The 22,941-nt window shown below is 43.0% G+C and overlaps 1 protein-coding gene across 1 annotated transcript; it reads right to left on the bottom strand.

Annotated features, from left to right (window-relative positions):
• Positions 1 to 949: 949 nt before the first annotated feature.
• On the bottom strand, positions 950 to 18,531 carry LOC134542219 (DNA damage-regulated autophagy modulator protein 1-like). The gene is made up of 6 exons (XM_063386300.1): positions 18,471 to 18,531; positions 16,856 to 16,945; positions 15,805 to 15,926; positions 11,326 to 11,549; positions 5,182 to 5,323; positions 950 to 2,219 (listed from the first exon to the last, which is right to left on the bottom strand). The coding sequence occupies exons 2-6, from the start codon at positions 16,921 to 16,923 to the stop codon at positions 2,005 to 2,007; spliced, it is 771 nt and encodes a 256-aa protein (XP_063242370.1). The 5' UTR covers positions 16,924 to 16,945; positions 18,471 to 18,531; the 3' UTR covers positions 950 to 2,004.
• Positions 18,532 to 22,941: the final 4,410 nt, after the last annotated feature.

Raw genomic sequence — 22,941 nt, 5'->3', positions numbered from 1 at the left:
TGATACGAAACTAAGGCTGGATTACGTACATCATGCTATAAAAAAAAAACAGCAAAATTATTTTGATCCGGCAATATATGGTTCGCTACATTTGTTTAATCCATCATATATGTATATATATGTATATATACATATATATGTATGTATATATATATATATATATATATATATATATATATATATATATATATATCACGCTCGGTATTGTTTTAAAGAATTCTAAGTTAAATTGAGTTTCGTATTATAAATGTATTTGTAACCCGAGAACACATTACTTTGCTCGTTACCGAGTTTATACGTTACACTTATCTGGCATGTACTGAAAGACTGGCTAACATTTTTTTTCCATAACTCCATGTGTTCGAAAGTCTACTACTGAGTTCAAGCTCTTAATTACTCTGGAGATTACGGCAAAACTTATGCTGATACTTTTACTTTGCCCCGGAGTCAATGATGACCTTATGAGTAGAGACCTGCAAAATTCGCGGTTTCGATGGCCTTCAGGATAGACTGCTCATACCCCTGTACACTCGGGCAAATAACGCAAGTTCACTGGCTGCCGTCATGTAAGTCGTCTCAGCTGGTTTGTCTGTGATTCGAACCTTCTTTGGTTGAGGTTTTATAACTGGTTGAGATTCGTCCATATGAACAGTAAGCCAATAGCAAAATTATCTAAGAGGTATATGTGTTTGAATTCTAGCCTATCACCGAATGAATCCGCGAATTTTGCAGGTCTCTACTTATGATATGTGAAGTATAACAAGTGAATCATTGAGGTCGTTGACCCACCGCTCCAACAGGAAGTCACAACTCAACTGTAAATAGATTACAATGAAACGATAATGCCAATTACTGAAGATGATTTTACTAGTGTAATGCCAAGTTAGTTGTCGTTAAGTCCTGTCACAAAACCACAATGCCACATCTGAGGAGGAAGAAGAGAGACAGATTTTTCTGTTGGTACAAAAAAAATATATTTAGGATACAAATTGGCCCACTAGAGTTTTTAATGTTGGTATTTGGACCTAACTACACTGTTAGAAAATTCAGTAAGTTTACAGCCTTTCCCACGAATGATTAACCTCATATGAACGAACAGTTTTTCGTACTTGCAGATAACTGGATCTTTTTGAAACCAAGCTGTATTCTGACTTCGGAATTCTGTATTCCGTTTGAAACAGAGAAATCACACCGTAGAGGAAATGATCAATGTTTCTGCAAGTTTTTGAATGTATTATTTGTATAGCATGTAGGAATCCAGGCTCTTACTATCCCCACATTCTTAAACATTTATGTAAATAATAATTATTTATTTTATATGATTAGATTTAACATTTGGTTGGGTTTCTTAGTATGATGTAAATAACAGCTGTTTATCCACTTGATTATCATATTTTGCAAAAGTTCAAATTTTAAATTATACCTATTTACATACTTTCTTTAGTTTGATAATGTATTTTAAAGTTATTTTTACCTAAGTTTCCTTGTTTGTTTAAGTTTGCATGTGCTTAACGTATATATTTTTTTGATATCATTGGCCTTTGTTCTTTGTCTGGAGGCAGTCTAATGCAATATTTATGGTAGATACATCAGAACAATAATTATATTAATGTTGGAATAAGGACTCATGGGGGATCCAATGGACTGAAATTTTGGGACATTTCAAGTATTTGCAACATTTGCTTTGTGATTGGCCGATTTCTCTAAAGGGTATTTGTTTGTTGGTACATCGCACGACTGATTTCCTCCCTCGGCGGAGAAGGGAGGCGGCCATGACGTGGTACTCGTCGGGTGGCGGTTTCGCGAAATAAACGACGACGCAGCGCGAGGAAGCCAATCTCCCAACGGCGCGTGGTCCGGGCAACGCCGGCCAAGAACCTTCATCGGACGTCGCGCGCGGGTTTTTAACCGACACTCAAGTTCGTCTCTGAATTGGGAGCTTGTGTGTTGCGCGCTGTTTACACAACATGGTTTCGACGTTCATGTCCATCCACCCCGGTTCACTCAGCGAGGGGCTTGTTGATCCCCCGGGAGTGAGCGGGGGAGCCGCGGAGGCAGCGCGCTCACGGCCGGCGGCTCCACGCGGATCCGCCGGAAGTCGCCCACGAGGGACAGGAAGTAGCCGCAGAAGGCGGCGGCCAGCAGCCACTCGCACGCCGAGCTGGCCACGTGGAGGTCCCAGCCGCCGTCCCGAGGCCGCCAGTCCAGCTCGCTCCTCCCTGCGACCACGAGCAGGTTCTGCGGACTCCACCCGGACATCCCGCCCCGGCCCCAGTCCCGGGGTGCTGTCATAACTTAGAAACACACAACTTAGAATTTTCTAAGTTATGACTTTCTACGTTATGACGTTTCTAAGTTGTGTGGTTCTGCGATGCGTGTTTCTAAGTTATGACAGTTCTAAGTGGTGTGTTTATAAGTGGTGTGTTTCTAAGGTGTGACTTTCTACGTTATGACGTTTCTAAGTTGTGTGGTTCTGCGTTGCGTGTTTCTAAGTTACGTGTTTCTAAGTTACGTGTTTCTAAGTTGTGATAGTTCTAAGTTGTGATAGTTCTAAGTTGTGACTTTCAACGTTATGACGTTTCTAAGTTGTGTGGTTCTGCGTTGCGTGTTTCTAAGTTACGTGTTTCTAAGTTATGACAGTTATAAGTTGTGTGTTTATAAGTTGTGATAGTTCTAAGTTATGAGTTTCTACGTTATGAAGTTTCTAAGTTGTGTAGTTCTGCGTTGTGTGTTTCTAAGTTACATGTTTCTAAGCTATGACAGTTCTAAGTTGTGATAGTTCTAAGTTATGAGTTTCTACGTTATGAAGTTTCTAAGTTGTGTGGTTTTGCGTTGTGTGTTTCTAAGTTGTGTATTTCTAAGTTATGATCTTTCTAAGTTGTGTGTTTCTAAGTTACGTGGATTTTTCCAAGATTTTTAAGTTATGACAGTTCTAAGTTGTGACTTTCTAAGTTATGTGTGGTTCCCCTCACTCCCGACATTCTCCGGACACACGGGATTTTCTGGACTGACAAAAATACATCACATACATATGAAACACACATCACAAAACGAAAAATTCCGAACGAGACACACTCATTTCATCTGTCACTGTCACTTTGACTTTCTTGTCCGCCATATTGTTTTTTTTTGACAGCTGATTTTCAGTCGTTTTGCGCCGGCAAACAGAGAAGTGGTGAGTTTCGAGAGTATTGACGTTGTGAGTGAAAAGTTGTCTAAAAGCCTTGCGCTTTGCAACGCGTAAGTAGCATTGTTTATTCGTTTTTTTTTGTGTTAACTAGTATAAATTACCTTAAATAATGGCTACGTAGCTACTAAAATCGGAAGTCATTTTATAATTGTTTACAACTGTGAATGGCAGCAGCATACATGTGCAATAAATTAAGAAGCAGACTGGGTGAGTAAACATTTGACACATTGTTAATTATACAATCGAATTTTCGCAATGCGAAATAAAACTAGATTAGAATAATGAGCGGTTGACTGTAAGAAATATGCATTTGACTGATTCTTATTTTAATTTATGAAATTCTTTTGTTACTACATACCATGTTATTGTTAACTAAAATTTATAAAGATGTTAGTTTGCCATCTGGAATCATGCCGGGGTTGTCTGTGTACAAGCCCTAAATGGCGGGATTAGAAATAAGGCCCGCGATCGAATTCACTAGTGTCAACACACAATTCCCAACTATTAAACATGCCGCGTGATCTCTGCGATAGGTCATGGTGTAGTGGTAAGACACTTGACTCTCATTACAGAGGTCCCGGGTTCGAACCTTTACCAGTCCATCTTCATCCGAAACCACGGATGGTTCCCTAACAGAAAGCGATAGTCAATAATCACCTGATATCATTGTTCTGTGCAGTTGTGTTACCACCTCTAGTGACCTCTTAACGTCAATGCATAATACGATAGGAAAGCCTTATAATCCCAGAAAAGCAGTATATATTAACTGGACCGAGGACAGGCTTCAGGCTAAGGTGCCAGGTGCCGGACTTCAGGCTGTGTCACGGTGGCAGTCTTGGATCACCTTGACCTTCAAAATTTGCCAAACTTCGTCCTCAATTTGCTAAAATCCACCAAAAATTCCGGTTGTTTGAAAAAAGGAATTCCGCCAAAAAATCTTAAAAAATCTTAAAAATAAACATTTCTCTATTTCGAGCGAAAAAGTCCTCAAAAATGACAACGGCTTCAAAATACTTAAAAACGGCATAAGAGTCCTAAAAACAAGCCGCCATAAGCTGCTGAGGTCACGACCTTGACAATTAGGAGGACATTGCCGCCATTTTGAATTGATACATAACCGTTGCAATTTTAGTTATGGCCAGCATCTTCAAAATACGCATTTGTTATGCTACAAAATCGGGAACATTTTTAAATATCATAAAAAAACTAACTAAAAAATTTAATAAAAACAATTATATCTTCCTTAATTAAGACATCACCGTTGCACATTACGTTATGCTCGCCATCTTGGATTCTAGAAATGTTGCATGTTTCGTTACGCCTTAAATCTTGGTTGTGTATGACATCATAGTTGCACGTTTCGTTATGGCCGCCAGTTTGGATTATAACGATGACGATGGTAAAACTTTAATCGAGTTCGCTGTTAAAGATGGTAAAGATGCCATCAAGATCTCAAAAAATAGGTAGGTAATTATGTGACCTATGTATCAGATGAGTCAAATTAGGTGATACACCGTCGTAGCCGGTAACAAACTGAAAGTACTTTCGTCTGGGACTCGCTTATATACCCTCGACATATCGATTAATATGCTAGTCAAAACGAGAACCATTTACTATAATGCACGAGTCAAAACATTATTTATTTAAAAAAGGAAGCACATTTGGAAGCAAATTCAACTTGGTGTGATAAGATCTCATCAGTAGGATACGATAATACAGTATTGACTACGTACATGTAACGAAAATAAAAATAAAAAATAAAATAAATAAATATAAACAAAATAATAAAAAATAATTAACATAATAACTAAAATAATAATAAACAAAAAATGAAAAGAAAAAAAAACTTCTGCTAGCTTGTGAACTTCTCCTTTGTTGAGCAAGGATAGAATTCTAGCACAATCCAGAAATGTGGTATTTGTTTCCAATTTAGTATTTTTTTGGCCAGCAGCGTGGGCGTGTGGGCGAGTGGGCAAGTGGGGAAGTCTCACCGTCGAACTGCGTGAGCGAGACCAGCGCCGTGGCGCACGCGAGCGCCATGAGCAGCAGGCAGACGAGGCTCAGGCAGAGTCTCAGGCGCAGCAGACACGGGCTGACGGGCCGCCACTGGCGCAGGCTGTAGCTGAACCACGTCTGGAACAGCACGAGGTCGCCTGTCGCCCGCGGGCTCCTCGCAGCTGCCGGCACAGCTAGCATTCAGCGTTCAGCGCCCATTCTCCTTGCGTTGTCCGTGTTTTGCCTGCAGTCGTTTCGACATGTCGTTTCGACAAAATTATATTCCATTAAAAGTTATTCCGCGGTAAATTAATTTCTATAAATATATATTTTTAAATAAAGTATTTTTTTTTGAAGAAATTTTTTTCGCTTTATTTTGTTTTAAGTAATTTTAATTAAAGTTTTTTTTTCGCGATTTCTTTATTTCACCTAGATTTCCAAACAATCATTATGTATTAAAATAATTTGCATTAATTTTGCATAAAATCTTTGTGCCCACATTTTGAATTTCACCTTATGAACTGTAAATAAGCCTTTAAGAATATTTTAGAAGTAGTACGCCAATTCTGCAATGGTGTATTTAAAAAACCTTAACTTGAGAGAAACATTCAAAAATCATGTAAATTAGCAGTATTTGAAGACAGTGTCGCCTCTGTAAATATTATGTGTGTGTGTATATATATATATATATATATATATATATATATATATATAATACCATACAAACATACATACACACACATATATGATTTTTATTTTTTTTGCGCGAGGTAAACTCTTTCTTTTGATTTGCAACTAAAAATTTCAAATTAAGATAATGAAGCAAAACTGTATAGGTTTATTTATTAATATCTCACCAAAGGACACATGTATTTGAATGCTATTTAAAATTTAAGGTTTTCTTTAATAAAGAACATATTTAATTAATAATTAGCTGCATTATCAATAACGTACCAGCTGTGATACATCATGTTACATTCTTTGACAGTTCTGTTGGACCTTTCAGTGTAGAATCAAAAAATTTCATACTAAGCACTTATGCATGCATTCGGTAACCGTATATAGTAAACGGCTACAGTAGAAGAAATAGTGGTAAGTCCTCGCTCCTGCCAGCCGGAGTAGACCTGACACAGTGTGGGTGCAGGCGAAGCAGTGGTGAGTGCTCGCACCTGCCAGCAGAAGTAGACCTGACACAGAGTGAGTCAGCAGAAGAAGTTGTGGTAGTGCCCGCACCCGCCAGCAGGAGTAGACCTGACACAGTGTGAGTCAGCAGAATAAGTTGAGGTGAGTGGCCGCACCTGCCAGCAGAAGTAGACCTGACACAGAGTGAGTCAGCAGAAGAAGCAGTGGTGAGTGCCCGCACCTGCCAGCAGAAGTAGACCTGACACAGTGTGAGTCAGGAGAAGAAGCAGTGGTGAGTGGCCGCACCTGCCAGCAGGAGTAGACCTGACACAGTGTGAGTCAGCAGAAGATGCAGTGGTGAGTGCCCGCACCTGCCAGCAGAAGTAGACCTGACACAGTGTGAGTCAGCAGAAGATGCAGTGGTGAGTGCCCGCACCTGCCAGCAGAAGTAGACCTGACACAGAGTGAGTCAGCAGAAGAAGCAGTGGTGAGTGCTCGCACCTGCCAGCAGAAGTAGACCTGACACAGTGTGAGTCAGCAGAAGATGCAGTGGTGAGTGCCCGCACCTGCCAGCAGAAGTAGACCTGACACAGTGTGAGTCAGCAGAAGATGCAGTGGTGAGTGCCCGCACCTGCCAGCAGAAGTAGACCTGACACAGTGTGAGTCAGCAGAAGATGCAGTGGTGAGTGCTCGCACCTGCCAGCAGGAGTAGACCTGACACAGAGTGAGTCAGCAGAAGAAGTTGTGGTAGTGCCCGCACCCGCCAGCAGGAGTAGACCTGACACAGTGTGAGTCAGCAGAATAAGTTGAGGTGAGTGGCCGCACCTGCCAGCAGAAGTAGACCTGACACAGAGTGAGTCAGCAGAAGAAGCAGTGGTGAGTGCCCGCACCTGCCAGCAGAAGTAGACCTGACACAGTGTGAGTCAGGAGAAGAAGCAGTGGTGAGTGGCCGCACCTGCCAGCAGGAGTAGACCTGACACAGTGTGGGTGCAGGCGAAGCAGTGGTGAGTGCTCGCACCTGCCAGCAGAAGTAGACCTGACACAGAGTGAGTCAGCAGAAGAAGTTGTGGTAGTGCCCGCACCCGCCAGCAGGAGTAGACCTGACACAGTGTGAGTCAGCAGAATAAGTTGAGGTGAGTGGCCGCACCTGCCAGCAGAAGTAGACCTGACACAGAGTGAGTCAGCAGAAGAAGCAGTGGTGAGTGCCCGCACCTGCCAGCAGAAGTAGACCTGACACAGTGTGAGTCAGGAGAAGAAGCAGTGGTGAGTGGCCGCACCTGCCAGCAGGAGTAGACCTGACACAGTGTGAGTCAGCAGAAGATGCAGTGGTGAGTGCCCGCACCTGCCAGCAGAAGTAGACCTGACACAGTGTGAGTCAGCAGAAGATGCAGTGGTGAGTGCTCGCACCTGCCAGCAGGAGTAGACCTGACACAGAGTGAGTCAGCAGAAGAAGCAGTGGTGGGTGCCCCTCACCTGCCAGCAGAAGTAGACCTGACACAGAGTGAGTCAGCAGAAGAAGTTGTGGTGAGTGCCCGCACCCGCCAGCAGGAGTAGACCTGACACAGTGTGAGTCAGCAGAATAAGTTGTGGTGAGTGGCCGCACCTGCCAGCAGAAGTAGACCTGACACAGAGTGAGTCAGCAGAAGAAGCAGTGGTGAGTGCCCGCACCTGCCAGCAGAAGTAGACCTGACACAGTGTGAGTCAGGAGAAGAAGCAGTGGTGAGTGGCCACACCTGCCAGCAGGAGTAGACTTGACACAGTGTGAGTCAGCAGAAGATGCAGTGGTGAGTGCCCGCACCTGCCAGCAGAAGTAGACCTGACACAAGTGAGTCAGCAGAAGAAGCAGTGGTGAGTGCCCGCACCTGCCAGCAGAAGTAGACCTGACACAGTGTGAGTCAGCAGAAGATGCAGTGGTGAGTGCCCGCACCTGCCAGCAGAAGTAGACCTGACACAGAGTGAGTCAGCAGAAGAAGCAGTGGTGAGTGCTCGCACCTGCCAGCAGAAGTAGACCTGACACAGTGTGAGTCAGCAGAAGATGCAGTGGTGAGTGCCCGCACCTGCCAGCAGAAGTAGACCTGACACAGTGTGAGTCAGCAGAAGATGCAGTGGTGAGTGCCCGCACCTGCCAGCAGAAGTAGACCTGACACAGTGTGAGTCAGCAGAAGAAGCAGTGGTGGGTGCCCCTCACCTGCCAGCAGAAGTAGACCTGACACAGCGTGAGTCAGCAGAAGAAGATGCAGTGGTGAGTGCCCGCACCTGCCAGCAGAAGTAGACCAGACACAGCATGAGTCAGCAGAAGAAGATGCAGTGGTGAGTGCCCGCACCTGCCAGCAGAAGTAGACCTGACACAGTGTGAGTCAGCAGAAGATGCAGTGGTGAGTGCCCGCACCTGCCAGCAGAAGTAGACCTGACACAGTGTGAGTCAGCAGAAGAAGCAGTGGCGAGTGCCCGCACCTGCCAGCAGAAGTAGACCTGACACAGTGTGAGTCAGCAGAAGATGCAGTGGTGAGTGCTCGCACCTGCCAGCAGGAGTAGACCTGACACAGAGTGAGTCAGCAGAAGAAGATGCAGTGGTGAGTGCCCGCACCTGCCAGCAGAAGTAGACCTGACACAGCGTGAGTCAGCAGAAGAAGATGCAGTGGTGAGTGCCCGCACCTGCCAGCAGAAGTAGACCTGACACAGCGTGAGTCAGCAGAAGAAGATGCAGTGGTGAGTGCCCGCACCTGCCAGCAGAAGATGACCTGACACAGCGTGAGTCAGCAGAATAAGATGCAGTGGTGAGTGCCCGCACCTGCCAGCAGAAGTAGACCTGACACAGTGTGAGTCAGCAGAAGATGCAGTGGTGAGTGCCCGCACCTGCCAGCAGAAGTAGACCTGACACAGCGTGAGTCAGCAGAAGAAGATGCAGTGGTGAGTGCCCTCACCTGCCAGCAGAAGTAGACCTGACACAGCGTGAGTCAGCAGAAGAAGATGCAGTGGTGAGTGCCCGCACCTGCCAGCAGAAGTAGACCTGACACAGCGTGAGTCAGCAGAAGAAGATGCAGTGGTAAGTGCCCGCACCTGCCAGCAGAAGTAGACCTGACACAGTGTGAGTCAGCAGAAGATGCAGTGGTGAGTGCCCGCACCTGCCAGCAGAAGTAGATCTGACACAGTGTGAGTCAGCAGAAGAAGCAGTGGCGAGTGCCCGCACCTGCCAGCAGAAGTAGACCTGACACAGTGTGAGTCAGCAGAAGAAGCAGTGGTGAGTGCCCGCTCCTGCCAGCAGAAGTAGACCTGACACAGTGTGAGTCAGCAGAAGAAGCAGCGGTGAGTGCCCGCTCCTGCCAGCAGAAGTAGACCTGACACAGTGTGAGTCAGCAGAAGAAGCAGTGGTGAGTGCCCGCACCTGCCAGCAGAAGTAGACCTGACACAGTGTGAGTCAGCAGAAGAAGCAGTGGTGAGTGCCCGCACCTGCCAGCAGAAGTAGACCTGACACAGTGTGAGTCAGCAGAAGAAGCAGCGGTGAGTGCCCGCTCCTGCCAGCAGAAGTAGACCTGACACAGTGTGAGTCAGCAGAAGATGCAGTGGTGAGTGCCCGCACCTGCCAGCAGAAGTAGACCTGACACAGAGTGAGTTAGCAGAAGAAGCAGTGGTGAGTGCCCGCTCCTGCCAGCAGAAGTAGACCTGACACAGTGTGAGTCAGCAGAATAAGTTGTGGTGAGTGGCCGCACCTGCCAGCAGAAGTTGTCCTGACACAGAGTGAGTCAGCAGAAGAAGCAGTGGTGAGTGCCCGCACCTGCCAGCAGAAGTAGACCTGACACAGAGTGAGTCAGCAGAAGAAGCAGTGGTGAGTGCCCGCACCTGCCAGCAGAAGTAGACCTGACACAGAGTGAGTCAGCAGAAGAAGCAGTGGTGAGTGCCCGCTCCTGCCAGCAGATGTAGACCTGACACAGTGTGAGTCAGCAGAATAAGTTGTGGTGAGTGGCCGCACCTGCCAGCAGAAGTTGTCCTGACACAGAGTGAGTCAGCAGAAGAAGCAGTGGTGAGTGCCCGCACCTGCCAGCAGAAGTAGACCTGACACAGAGTGAGTCAGCAGAAGAAGCAGTGGTGAGTGCCCCTCACCTGCCAGCAGAAGTAGACCTGACACAGAGTGAGTCAGCAGAAGAAGCAGTGGTGAGTGCCCGCACCTGCCAGCAGAAGTAGACCTGACACAGAGTGAGTCAGCAGAAGAAGCAGTGGTGAGTGCCCGCACCTGCCAGCAGAAGTAGACCTGACACAGAGTGAGTCAGCAGAAGAAGCAGTGGTGAGTGCCCGCACCTGCCAGCAGAAGTAGACCTGACACAGAGTGAGTCAGCAGAAGAAGCAGTGGCGAGTGCCCGCACCTGCCAGCAGGAGTAGACCTGACACAGTGTGAGTCAGCAGAAGAAGTTGTGGGTGAGCGGCCGCACCTGCCAGCAGAAGTAGACCTGACACAGAGTGAGTCAGCAGAAGAAGCAGTGGTGAGTGCTCGCACCTGCCAGCAGAAGTAGACCTGACACAGTGTGGGTGCAGCAGAAGAAGCAGCGGTGAGTGCCCGCACCTGCCAGCAGAAGTAGACCTGACACAGAGTGAGTCAGCGGAAGAAGCAGTGGTGAGTGCCCCTCACCTGCCAGCAGGAGTAGACCTGACACAGTGTGGGTGCAGCAGAAGAAGCAGTGGTGAGTGCCCGCACCTGCCAGCAGAAGTAGACCTGACACAGAGTGAGTCAGCGGAAGAAGCAGTGGTGAGTGCCCCTCACCTGCCAGCAGGAGTAGACCTGACACAGTGTGGGTGCAGCAGAAGAAGCAGCGGTGAGTGCCCGCACCTGCCAGCAGAAGTAGACCTGACACAGAGTGAGTCAGCGGAAGAAGCAGTGGCGAGTGCCCGCACCTGCCAGCAGGAGTAGACCTGACACAGTGTGGGTGCAGCAGAAGAAGCAGCGGTGAGTGCCCGCACCTGCCAGCAGAAGTAGACCTGACACAGAGTGAGTCAGCAGAAGAAGCAGTGGTGAGTGGCCGCACCTGCCAGCAGAAGTATACGGTGCCGCCCGCGAAGCAGACGCCGGCGCCCACCAGGTGCACCAGCGGCACGCTCGACTGCTGAAAGCTGGCGAGCACGCCCAGTCCCAGGCTCGCGGCCACGCCCAGCCAGGCCGCCGAGGCGTTAAGGCGCTGCGACACGCCGCACTTGTTGTCGGCCAGCAGTTCTCCGAGGGCGCGGTACTGCAGGTACACGCAGCTCGCCGCTGCGACCCCCGACCCCGCCCTCGTTACTTGTTGTACCCCCTTAACTACCTCTCACACCTCATAGCAACTAGCTAATTGTGACTGCTGGTAACTTCTTGTACATACACGTAATGATTAGAGCCACGGAATTTTTGCGCATTCATTTAGTCGCAAGCTAGAATGCAAACCTCCACACTGTCGCACTGTGTTCATGATTGGACAGCAGTTATCTGGACACGCCCCTCATACGACCGTGAGCCAACGATGTCCAGCTATAGGAGAGTAGTAAGCGAATCAGGTAGTGCCAAATAACAAGGATAAAAATGTTCTCGCTGAGAAATCAACCAATGGGAAAGTAAGCATGGGTCGAGCACACCTATAACTTTGAATTCTATCCTGAGGCCAGAGGAATCCGCGAAATTTCCGGGGCTTCTAGTAATGATATGTATGCATTTTTATGTTTTTTAAATTACATCACAATATGCCAGAAATCAAAAAAATTACATTTGATATAAGAAACCATATTCATTAAAATGCTAATAAATTCAAACTAAAATTATTACATCGTCTATTATAAAACAGAATATCCTCTTTATATAGCAGCTTCATAAGTTCGTTATTCATTTTAATGATAGTATATTTCAATCGAAAATAATTCAGATGAAGCATGAGTCCAGACACTAATGATGGACATGGAACTATTTTTTTTTGTTTTCCGCGCGCGAGGCCAACATTGGCTTGATTTTCAAACGGAACTCTCTTATTCAGCTTATGTAAACAATCCATGTGAGTTTGTTTGCTAATGACACTCAACCGACTTACGGAGGTGTTAACCTTATGAAATAAAAAGTAGTAATTTGACGCAGTACACATTTAAATGCACTATTAATAGTATGTCAAACACTTTATGAAATGAAACTCACTTCTGCAAAGCTTTATGAGACTTTATAACCTCAAAGCCTTACCAGTTGTTTCTGTCATGACATGTGTTTTTGAAAGTTCAATTGACCAATGAGCCATTCAGGGTCGGAGCAATAATTTGTTCACTGCGCATCATGGTGGGCGGTATATATGAATATTTAGTCTATTCATTAGCCATTTGTAGTGAAGCAACTTTTTGTTATAATTTAATGTATCTATATGGCAATTGTTTGTTCACACCCTATTTGTTTATGGCGTTTTGGTTAATGATCTAGAATTATATTCTTCGCAAGTAAATTAAAAATCATATTTTATCGAAATCTATTTTAAATTTTACGTTTTAAAATTACTATCTGTCAGTCTAAAATGCACCTATATTGCAGCAGTGAAAAACAGCTAAAAGAGATGTTAACAACAGGCCGCCATATTGGTGCGCCTATTTCACTGCTGACAGATACACGCTCTTACTTCATGACATCCACCATCTTGCTCATAGTTTCTCACCTGTAACGGCTGCAAGAAAATAGGTATTATTCTTTCTGGTTACAAAAAATATAACCATACATAGTGGATTAAAATTGACATCTGGAAAAAAATGGTTTTATAGACCATGTATTTCTATAAACCAGACTACAAAATACTACATATTCACTTAATGTTATAGCCATATATTTAATACAAAATTAAATGGCGGTATTGTAAATCACTTGGGGGTGTTAACTGATTATAAATGTTTCATAATAGTACAATGCATGCTAAAGAAAATAAGGTACGTAAATATAAATGGATTGGGGTAACCAAATTTATTGGTGAAATTTTTAGTTTCGTAGTCATAATGGCGAGAGCATAGGTACCTTGAAAAACATGCCAGGTTCGAACTTTTATTCAGGTTTCTGCCTTCAGATGTGTGGCACTTAAATATGAACGAAGACAATAAACCACTATCATCCAAAATAATGTTCCCATTGTTCACATATATTAGTTCAAGGGTGAATAAAACAATTGCTTCAAATGATTTCTTAACCGACAACAGTGTTCTAAAAATATCGTTTAAAGGTCCACTTGAGAGATACGGCTGTTTGACGACTACGCTTTATCAGCTAATCTAAGTCCATGAAATACATGAAGTACATGAAATACGTTAACTGCATTGGCTCGTGATAGTGATAATACTTGCTTGTTCTGAGATTTGGGCTGGGATTTGGAAATGTTTGGTACAGTGAAAGGTAACGCCAATAATTACTGATCAGCATCGTGAAGTCTTGGAACTACTAAAAGTTTGGAGTGGTGGGGGGGGGGGGGGAGGGGGCACACGAAGACCACCCAAATGTGAACAGACGCGCTACTGAGTAACCAGACGAACGCACTCAGCATGACATCAAACAAGCTCTGCAAGACACCAACCATGTTCGTCATTCTTTAAATTATCCATGCAATGGTAATTTTGATTTAATGCAGTTTTTTTGGACATACGCCATTGCAGCTTTGCACTTTTTGTCATGGAAAAATGCTGAAAATTAATAAAAAAAATTAAATTAAAAATTCATAGAAAACACGACTGAATCAGCTGATGTCGGACAAACGGAACCAATGATGAAACAAAACAAGTATTACGGACAATACAGCGACAACAGAACGGACAAAAAATGTTCAACCTCTAAATATCAGACAGCAGAAGAATTCAGCTGAAGGAACTTAGTCATGGAAAAATTAATTTAACAACACAGACAAACATAGTGGGCTAACAACGACGAGACAGGTTAAATGCAGGCATCGCAGCAAACATATAAACACAACTATGAAGATAAACAAGTACTATTGACAACACAACGATGATAGCACTGACGAACACAGAAGGTTTCCAGTGACAACAATTGCGACGTTTTGGGAACTGACATCTGTTCTCGTCATCAGGCAAAAACAGACAGTGCAAAATGGCAATGGCGTATGTCCAAAAAAAAATTGCATTACATCATGTTCGTCATGACACCAAGATGCGGTGTACGACTTCAAACATTCTGGCCATGACATCAAACGTTCTGGTCACGACTTCAAGTATGCTGGCATTACACCAAAACGCTCGGTATGTCACCAAACACATTCGGCATGTCATCAAACTCGCTCGACATGACACCAGAAAACAACGACTGAAGGGTCCTCGGGGGACGTGATCGCTAAGGCGTAGTGCCCATGAGGTGAGGGTCGCGGGTTCGATGAGAAACCCAAATAAATGAGCTTCGAGTCGGTTATCCAAGTGCCTGGATGCCCTTTTTCATCTTGGAGCTTCCAAACCTAACAAGCGACGACTGTCCTACTAAACAAACTCATCTGAGATGTACCAGGATACTTAATTTTACACTAAAACATAAATAAAATTCAATTAGTGGAAATTATTACATTTTTTTCACCTATATTTGTGAGCGGTTGGCAACGAAGTGCACCTTATTAGTGTAAATGATTTTTAAGCCATAACAATCTTTTATCATTTACTTACTGAACATTTGTCCTTCACAGAGGCCAAGATTTTCTGAGACTATACAATAGTACAGTAGGTAGTATCAGTGATGTCCGCAGTAAATGGTAGGGGCGAAAATGGTGTTACGGGGGACTATACCCTCGTAAGTTAAGAAAAATATGTATGTTATTTTGGGTTGGGTCAGGTGAGCTATTACAACATCTGGAATAACAAACCACAACGAAAATTCGGTTGCGTTAGTCACCTGTGAACCGAGCCGTTTTCCATGTCGACAATTTCCACGATGACTGGGAGATGGAATGATTAACGTGGCGACATCGAGCTACGAGTCACAGATTTGAGAATTTTGAAGGTGTAGGTAAAGTCATATAAATTTCATCCGAACGGAATTCCAGACCATGTAATATATTAGCCGTTTAAATTGTCTCAGAACTAAAAGTTTTCAATTCTTGGTCAATTTATTTCCACATCCGTTGTTGTTGACGTAAGGTTTTTTTAATACTGAAGTTAATTGTTATTATTTTTCAACCCCCCCCCCCCCCTTCCTCGTGTCGACCGCTGCCAGTGTAGTTAGTTGAAGCGCGCTCAGCGCTCAGCGCTCAGCTCGGCGCGAGGAGAGGACGACTCACTCAGCAGCGCTGTGACGGCCAGTCAGCTCCTGAGAGGAGCGAGCCGTGCTCAGCGCTCAGCGCTCAGCGCTCAGAGGACTCACTCAGCAGCGCTGTGACGGCCAGTCAGCTCCTGAGAGGAGCCAGCCGTGCTCAGCGCTCAGCGCTCAGCGCTCAGAGGACTCACTCAGCAGCGCTGTGACGGCCAGTCAGCTCCTGAGAGGAGCGAGCCGTGCTCAGCGCTCAGCGCTCAGCGCTCAGAGGACTCACTCAGCAGCGCTGTGACGTGCAGCAGCAGCGAGAAGAAGCAGCTCTCCGGGGGCAGAGACCCGGCGTCGCTGATGTAGGGGAAGCCCGCGGCGACGTGGCCCAGAGACACCGCCCACGCGTACCTGCGAGCCCGCACACACACCGGGTAACCTGAGAGACAGCTAGAGGGGTTGACAGAGCCACCTACCGAGTGTTCCATGCACTACTTCGAGGGCAACGCCGCTGTACTCTTTCCACGGAGTGTATAAGAAAATATGGCAGAATTCCGTCTCCTTCTTTTAACTTAATGGCAGCGTGGTTTCATTTATAGTACAGTAGTTCCTTAAAAATAAATAAATAAATAAATAAATACAGATTTTGGTGTTTTTAAAGGCTTTTTTTTTCATACATACATACTCCGCCAAAACAGTGGTAATATTTGTATGCTGCTTTTTTTTTACCACAAAATAATCTTGTAATAAATTCGTCTTAAACAAATCAGCGAGAATCTGAGTTTTAAAAGTTCCTTGCTAAAGGAACACAGAAAAAAAAAATTATTTTTTTTCAGTGCTTTTACAAAAGAGTCCTTCGAAAACCAGTCGCCAAGAAACAGTTCGTAATATAACAAGAAAGACATTTATGAATGATAATTTTTGCATGTATGAAAAACGTTTTTCGAGATAATACCAAATACCGACTACAACATTTATCGGGCCAGTATGACATGTATCAAGACACTTTTCTTCCCCACAATCGTGTCCACGACATCGTTTACCCTGCTGCCGGGTGGATGTGAAACAGACCATAGTCTATCTACCTTAATGCTGTAAAATCCTTATGCCACTCTTATTTTCTGTTCTTACTTTGAGAAAACCGAGGAAAAATGTTATTTTTTTGTCTTGACAAATCAATATTTTTTCAATGGTGAAATTAATACGTAGACTCAAGGTTAAAACAAAAATTTATATTTTTATGCTTTAATATCGTCGACAGTTATGTCACAGCAGATGGAAAATACAATGACAATTGTCACTGTTCCAATAGTTAAGCATAAAGAATAAATAATACTCACGTTATGATGACGTTACACAATAATGTAACGCACACGGCGATGGGGAGAAAATGAAGATTGGTGTACATTGCAGCTCGCAACGCGCCAAGCCTGTAAAAATACACAAAAAAGTATCAGATATAGTTAAAGACTTTCACCTAGCTAGATGCTGAACTATTTTAGGATTATTTCATCAGTAGCTTAGGCTTGGCAGTTATTTAGAAGACATTTTGTCTACAATGTAATTTTTTAAAAATGGAACTGAAATTATCGTGTAAAATTACATATACTTGTAAATGCGTACATTTATATAGATAAAAAAAAGTTCGTATTACTATTCAGTTCGGATTCTTACCCGGGCATTTATGCCTTGTGTTGCCCCCGTTTCTTTCTCATTTAAACTTATTTGTAAACCGTTCCCTGAAAAGCTTTTCAATACGAACTGCGCGCGTAAAAAGAATAATAAAAAATAAAGACCAATTTTTAATATTCGATTAACTTTACAATGATTTAAAAACATTATGATTGCAATAAACGTCAATCAATAATTAATCATTTTCGTAAGTGCGACTATGTATGTTAAGTATTTAAAAAAAATTATACATGCAAAAATAACCATACCAATGTGTTGTAAAAATGTACAGTAGTTTTCTTGTAATATTACAAATATTTTGTTTTGGCTACTGGTTTTCAAATGAATCATTTCTAAAAGTACGCATTATGTTTTCTGTGTAGAGTGAATTATATTGTAAATTCGATGGAGCGAATGAGTTCATATCTCGATGCCAACCAAGTCGACCCGGACGAGGCCTGAGCAGCGACGGACTGCATGGATGTGAGAATAGGTAAGGAATGCGTGGATGTGACAAAACCCAGGCTCTCTCGCTCGAGAGGAGTCCAGGTCTGCCCAGGTCGGCGGGAGACGAGACAGTGTCTGACCCTCGAACCACCTCACCACAGGCAAGGTCGCGTCAGCAATCCTCACGCAAGAAGCCGAGATTTGTCCACTAAAATCTCAGGGAATAACAGACTTTTAGAACTCCAACGTCCACGCTTAGAAGTTCAAGTGATGATTTGGTTTGATAAAAGAAAACTGAAGATTTATATGTTCTGTTTTTTATTTAATTGTCTTTCTTCCTTTGTTCTCATGTCAATGATTTGATGATCTCGGTAAAAAGATGTAAAAGTATATATGCGAAGCAGCATTAAATATAGATTACTTGGAAACACAATTCCTTCCGCTTCTGTATATAAAGGGGCACATAAGGCTATAATGGGAAGGAAACACATTATTTCAGCCCACTAAGGATTACAATAATTCTTCCAAAACAATATCTCTGGAACCTTATGTAGCCAGGTTGCTATAATTGTGTTATTCTGCTAAGTTTGTTTCCTTTTATTCTAAATCCTGGGAGGAAGGGACACCTCTACCTAGCTACTCCCCTGTTAAGAGTATCACAAGGTGCTTATCCAAGTCCATCACATCTCCGGGACCCTGCAGACAATCCAGAGAGCCTGTGATCTGGTCGAAGTGCAGCCAACTCCAGGCTAGTCCCCCAGTTGGAACATACAGAGTGGCTATACCTCGTGCAGTGGAACCACTCACGCGGCTGACGCACCAGACCTTGGTACTTACCTCGGGAGACGTCCGGGCGCGCTCAATAGTGACTGCTGACTCGCTGCTAGCACTCACCAGCGGCCGGCCACATAGCCTCGAGGGTCCGCAGTTCACAAGCACACCGATAACAGGGAGAGTCACCCTGATAGCGTCTCGCGACAATCACACACTCTGAACCGCCGGGACCGAGAACACTCGTGGTTCCATTCACCTCTATGACAGTCTGCACAATGTTCCAAGTACTTGGGCAACTTCCTCCTGCTTGTTGGTTGATCACTAGAGACAAGGGCAACTGCCTCCTGCTTGATGGCTGACCACTAATTACTCAGGCAACTGCCTCCTAATTGTTGGCTGATCACTAGATACTCGGGCAACTTCCTCCTGCTTGTTGGCTGATCACTAGAGACAAGGGAAACTGCCTCCTGCTTGTTGGCTAATTACCAGAGACTCGGAAAACTGCCATCTGTTTGTTGGCTGATCACTAGAGGTAAGGGCAACTGCCTCCTGCTTGTTGGCTGATCACTAATTACTCGAGAAACAGCCTCCTGCTTGTTGGCTGATCACTAGATACTCGGGAAACAGCCTCCTGCTTGTTGGCTGATCACTAGAGACTCGGGCAACAGCCTCCTGCTTGTTGGCTGATCACTAGAGACTCAGGCAACTGCCCTCTGCTTTTTGGCTGATCACTAGAGACTCGGGCAACTGCCTCCTGCTTTTTGGCTAAACACTAAAAACTCGGGCAACTGCCTCCTTCTTGTTGGCTGATCACTAGAGACTAGGGAAACTGCCTCCTGCTTGTTGGCTGATCACTAGATACTCGGGCAACTGCATCCTGCTTTTGGCTAATCACTAAAGATTCGGGCAACTGCCTTCTTCTTGTTGGTTGATAACTAGAGACCTGGCAATTTCGCGGGTATATTTGTGTCAGTCTATTCACACTTATTTATAGGCGAAAATCTGTATAATTCCCAGAGGGATAACGTTTATCATTCTTAATTTCACAGTTAAATTTTAGCAAGCTCAAGCGGGCCACCTCAGAGGGAAGCTTTATGATTCCAGTAGGAACTAGTTAAAGAAGTCGGTCCATAATTGTGAGCATCCTATAGTCAAATAAAGTCAACATTGTAAATATTAAATTACATTACACTTCATACCACTTGGTTGCCGGCTCGATGCTCATGAATCAGAATCACTCATGACGAATGAGCTGGTCGCTCTAGTGTTCACTAACACTGGCGTATACAGGGCTCATTCAAGGGAGGGACACGTGATTTTTATTGGCATTTAAGTATTAAAAATGCCTTCTAAAAATTACCTATCTTTTTCTAAGGTTTTTTTTCTTCAAAATTTTAATATTTACTTTATAGTACATTCGTCTATTTCACTATCCAGGCTTGATATATATGTATGTATATATATATATATATATATATATATATATATATAATATTTTTGTTGAATAAATTTTCCTATGCAGTTTTTGACTGTATTGTTTGAAGTTGACTCAAGTGCATTCATTTCGATTTATTTTAGGAAGGGAGTGTACGTCAGACACGACGAGCGCCGAACATCACCGAGCATCCCCGAGGAGCGGCAGTGTTTATCGCCACCTAGAAGGCCGCCGCCGTGAGATAACCTCGCTATCGCGCGACTTCCCTCTTGAGTCCCGACATTTCACGACGCGATGTCAGAGTTTGGGAAAGAGCGCAGTGGCGGCCACAGTCACGTGATCAGACCTCTCCCCCTCAGAGATCAGGGAAAATATACAGATGACGCATAAGGTCCTATTCCAGACGAGGGGGGTGAAGCTTAAATGGGAGGGGGATGACAGTGTACTACACGTACCAACATGGCAGCAGTTTGTTTACAAATTTATCAGCTGTACATGCATTGGAATTTTAATTGGAGAAAAATTCCAACTCATATCATTACTTTTGTATTATGAATATTCGTCTTGGACTTTTAATATATTTATAAACATATTAATCAGTAATATTGTGAACTAATTTTCTTTCGAACAGCGTAACAACAGTCGTTAATAAAAGCAGGCTAGAACAACTGTTACAAATATACATAGACGTCCGCCATATTGGTATGTGAAAATCAAAAACAAATGGTGGAAAAAGCGGCTTCACGCCTGACGCTAATACTTATCTGTGACCTCTTCTAGTCTCTTCTTCCCCTCACCATCGAGCGTCAGATCGGCGAAATTCGGGAAACTCCGTGGCTGAACGTTGTCAGAATATCGACATACTGGCTTCAACACTTATTATGTCCTGGCAAGTTTCTATCGTTTCAAAACTTTGGCTTCGTTAAGGCATATATCACAAATAAAGAGATGTACAATAGGCTAAAACAGTTAAATTGCAGTTATTGTCACTTCCAAAAATTAAATTAATATTGAACACCAATGAATTCACAGGGGAAACTATTTATAGAGCTAGTCATAATTAACTTCAGGCATTCAACTAAAATATAAATATAAAAAAAATCAAAATTGAGTCTTTAGAAGCTTGTATTCTCCCCACCACCCTTAATGGCAAGAAAACAGCATTTCCTAAGCCTTTAAAGCGAATACTATGGATAACCGTTATCGAATTTCTATATTTTTTTTTTACATATATATCTGATGTATATTTCTTATATTTAATATCCTGCGTATGAAACGTGTAACAAAAAAGCATTTCAAAACAAAACTATATTGCGTGATTTCTGAATGCTGCGACTGGTGCAGCCGTATTACTTTACGTTTTTACTATATTTTCAACAATTATTTAAACTGTCGCTTACATGTAAGGACATGAACGATAGGATGGGATCGTCCTTAAATTTTTGTCATGTGTCTCGTTTGGCAGCGATCGACTAAGATCTCTGCAATCATATACCTTGTACATGTGCACAAAGTATGAGGTCAACAGGCATTGGCTGGTCACGCAGAAACAAGGGAATTAGGATAGCAATACACATATACTTGCAGCGACTTCTTGGGAAGCATAGTTAATACCATTAGCGAAGATAAAGTAAAGATTAATTAAATGACATTGCCATTAAAAAATATACTGTAGGCAGGCCGTCAAAGAACGCGTACAATTGGAATAACCGCATGTAACAATATCGTGGGAGCTATTTAAAGTTGGCGGATAGATAAAGTGTATCTGGGTACAGCCAGAATAAAATGCTGTTCAAATTGCGATAAAATACAATAGGTATCTCAATTTAGCTTATAACATTTTTATTCTTTGTTCGTGGCACTTTGCGATAACAGTAGAGAAATGTCACTTTTTTGATTGGTATCATCAACCGTGTTTATCATATAATATGTGTTTATTTGTAGCACATACTGCAACGAATACCAAAAATAACTGGTTTTATTGCGGCAAATTCACTACGCTACACGAAACACACTAAACAAGCGCGTGTAGTTACTGTAGTCCTGTGTTGGCAATAGTACCGACATTCGGCTATTTTTTTTGTAAAGTCAGTAGCAAAATGGGAAAATTCGTTTTATTTGAATAATCGTATTTTAAATAGTTTCTGAAGATGTAAATCGTATGGTACACTTGAAACCGAACTCATTTATTACTTCTGACGTACATACCTTTATACGGAGATTCTTAAATTTTTTAAATATTTTTATCCAGAAATTTTGTAATTTTTCTCACCTTATCGGTAACACAAGAATTCACAACGAGAAACGCTAAAGACTTAGTTATTTGCTTGTTTGTACTTGTAGAAGTGAATAATTTACATAATACATTTTATTTGTAAAAATGTGTTTTATTTCTTGTACCTGATCAAATCAATCATTATATTAACATGTATTTTTTTAATGAGTTTTGGATTTTTCCCCATATATCTAGGTTTAATAATTATAGGTTTTCAATATGATGACTAAGACGACCGACAAGATGGTGGATGCGACGACAGTCTAGTGATTGACACTACTGTATGATAACAGGTAAAAAATAAATTAATATGGTGGTGTAACCCTTCTTCCTCCTTAATTGGAAGAGGGGTTGCGTCCCCGACTCACTATGGGCGCGAAGGGAAAAAATAAATATTAAAACCAGGCATAAAAAGCTAAACAATATAAATTCCCCACACCACTGCCCAGGGGTCAGGCCAAAAACTTCAAAGGATATAATAGCAGAGTAACCATTAAACAAACAAGAGGCAAGACTTTGGACGTATGTTATTAAAAAATAGAAATTTGCAAAAATAGTATTTACTATACATAACCATACAAGCTTAGTTACAAAAGCTGACGTTAATAATGGCAGCATCTTATCCCCATTTACGATACTCATAATAACCTTTAAAACATCATAAAAATATAAATGCTGATAACAACAAGTATAAAAATATATAAGGGCGTGAGGCGTGGCCAGTATAAAATATCAAAATTTACTGACTACCCTAATACCAAAAAATCAAACAAGACAATCAATACAAATATATAAAAATTCTACAATAATAAAACTGAATTACA

Source organism: Bacillus rossius (genome assembly GCF_032445375.1).
Source record: "Bacillus rossius redtenbacheri isolate Brsri chromosome 4 unlocalized genomic scaffold, Brsri_v3 Brsri_v3_scf4_2, whole genome shotgun sequence".
Lineage (NCBI taxonomy): Eukaryota > Metazoa > Arthropoda > Insecta > Phasmatodea > Bacillidae > Bacillus > Bacillus rossius.
This window is presented reverse-complemented; position numbering and strand designations above follow the sequence as displayed.

Bases quoted from the DNA above. Each gene is read 5' to 3' on its own strand.
- LOC134542219 (XM_063386300.1), bottom strand. From the start codon at position 16,923: ATGTACACCAATCTTCATTTTCTCCCCATCGCCGTGTGCGTTACATTA. The intron at 15,927-16,855 runs GTGAGTATTATT...GCGGGCTCGCAG, and splicing joins TTGTGTAACGTCATCATAAC to GTACGCGTGGGCGGTGTCTC. The intron at 5,324-11,325 runs GTGCGGCCACTC...GTGCTGTTCCAG, and splicing joins CCGTATACTTCTGCTGGCAG to ACGTGGTTCAGCTACAGCCT.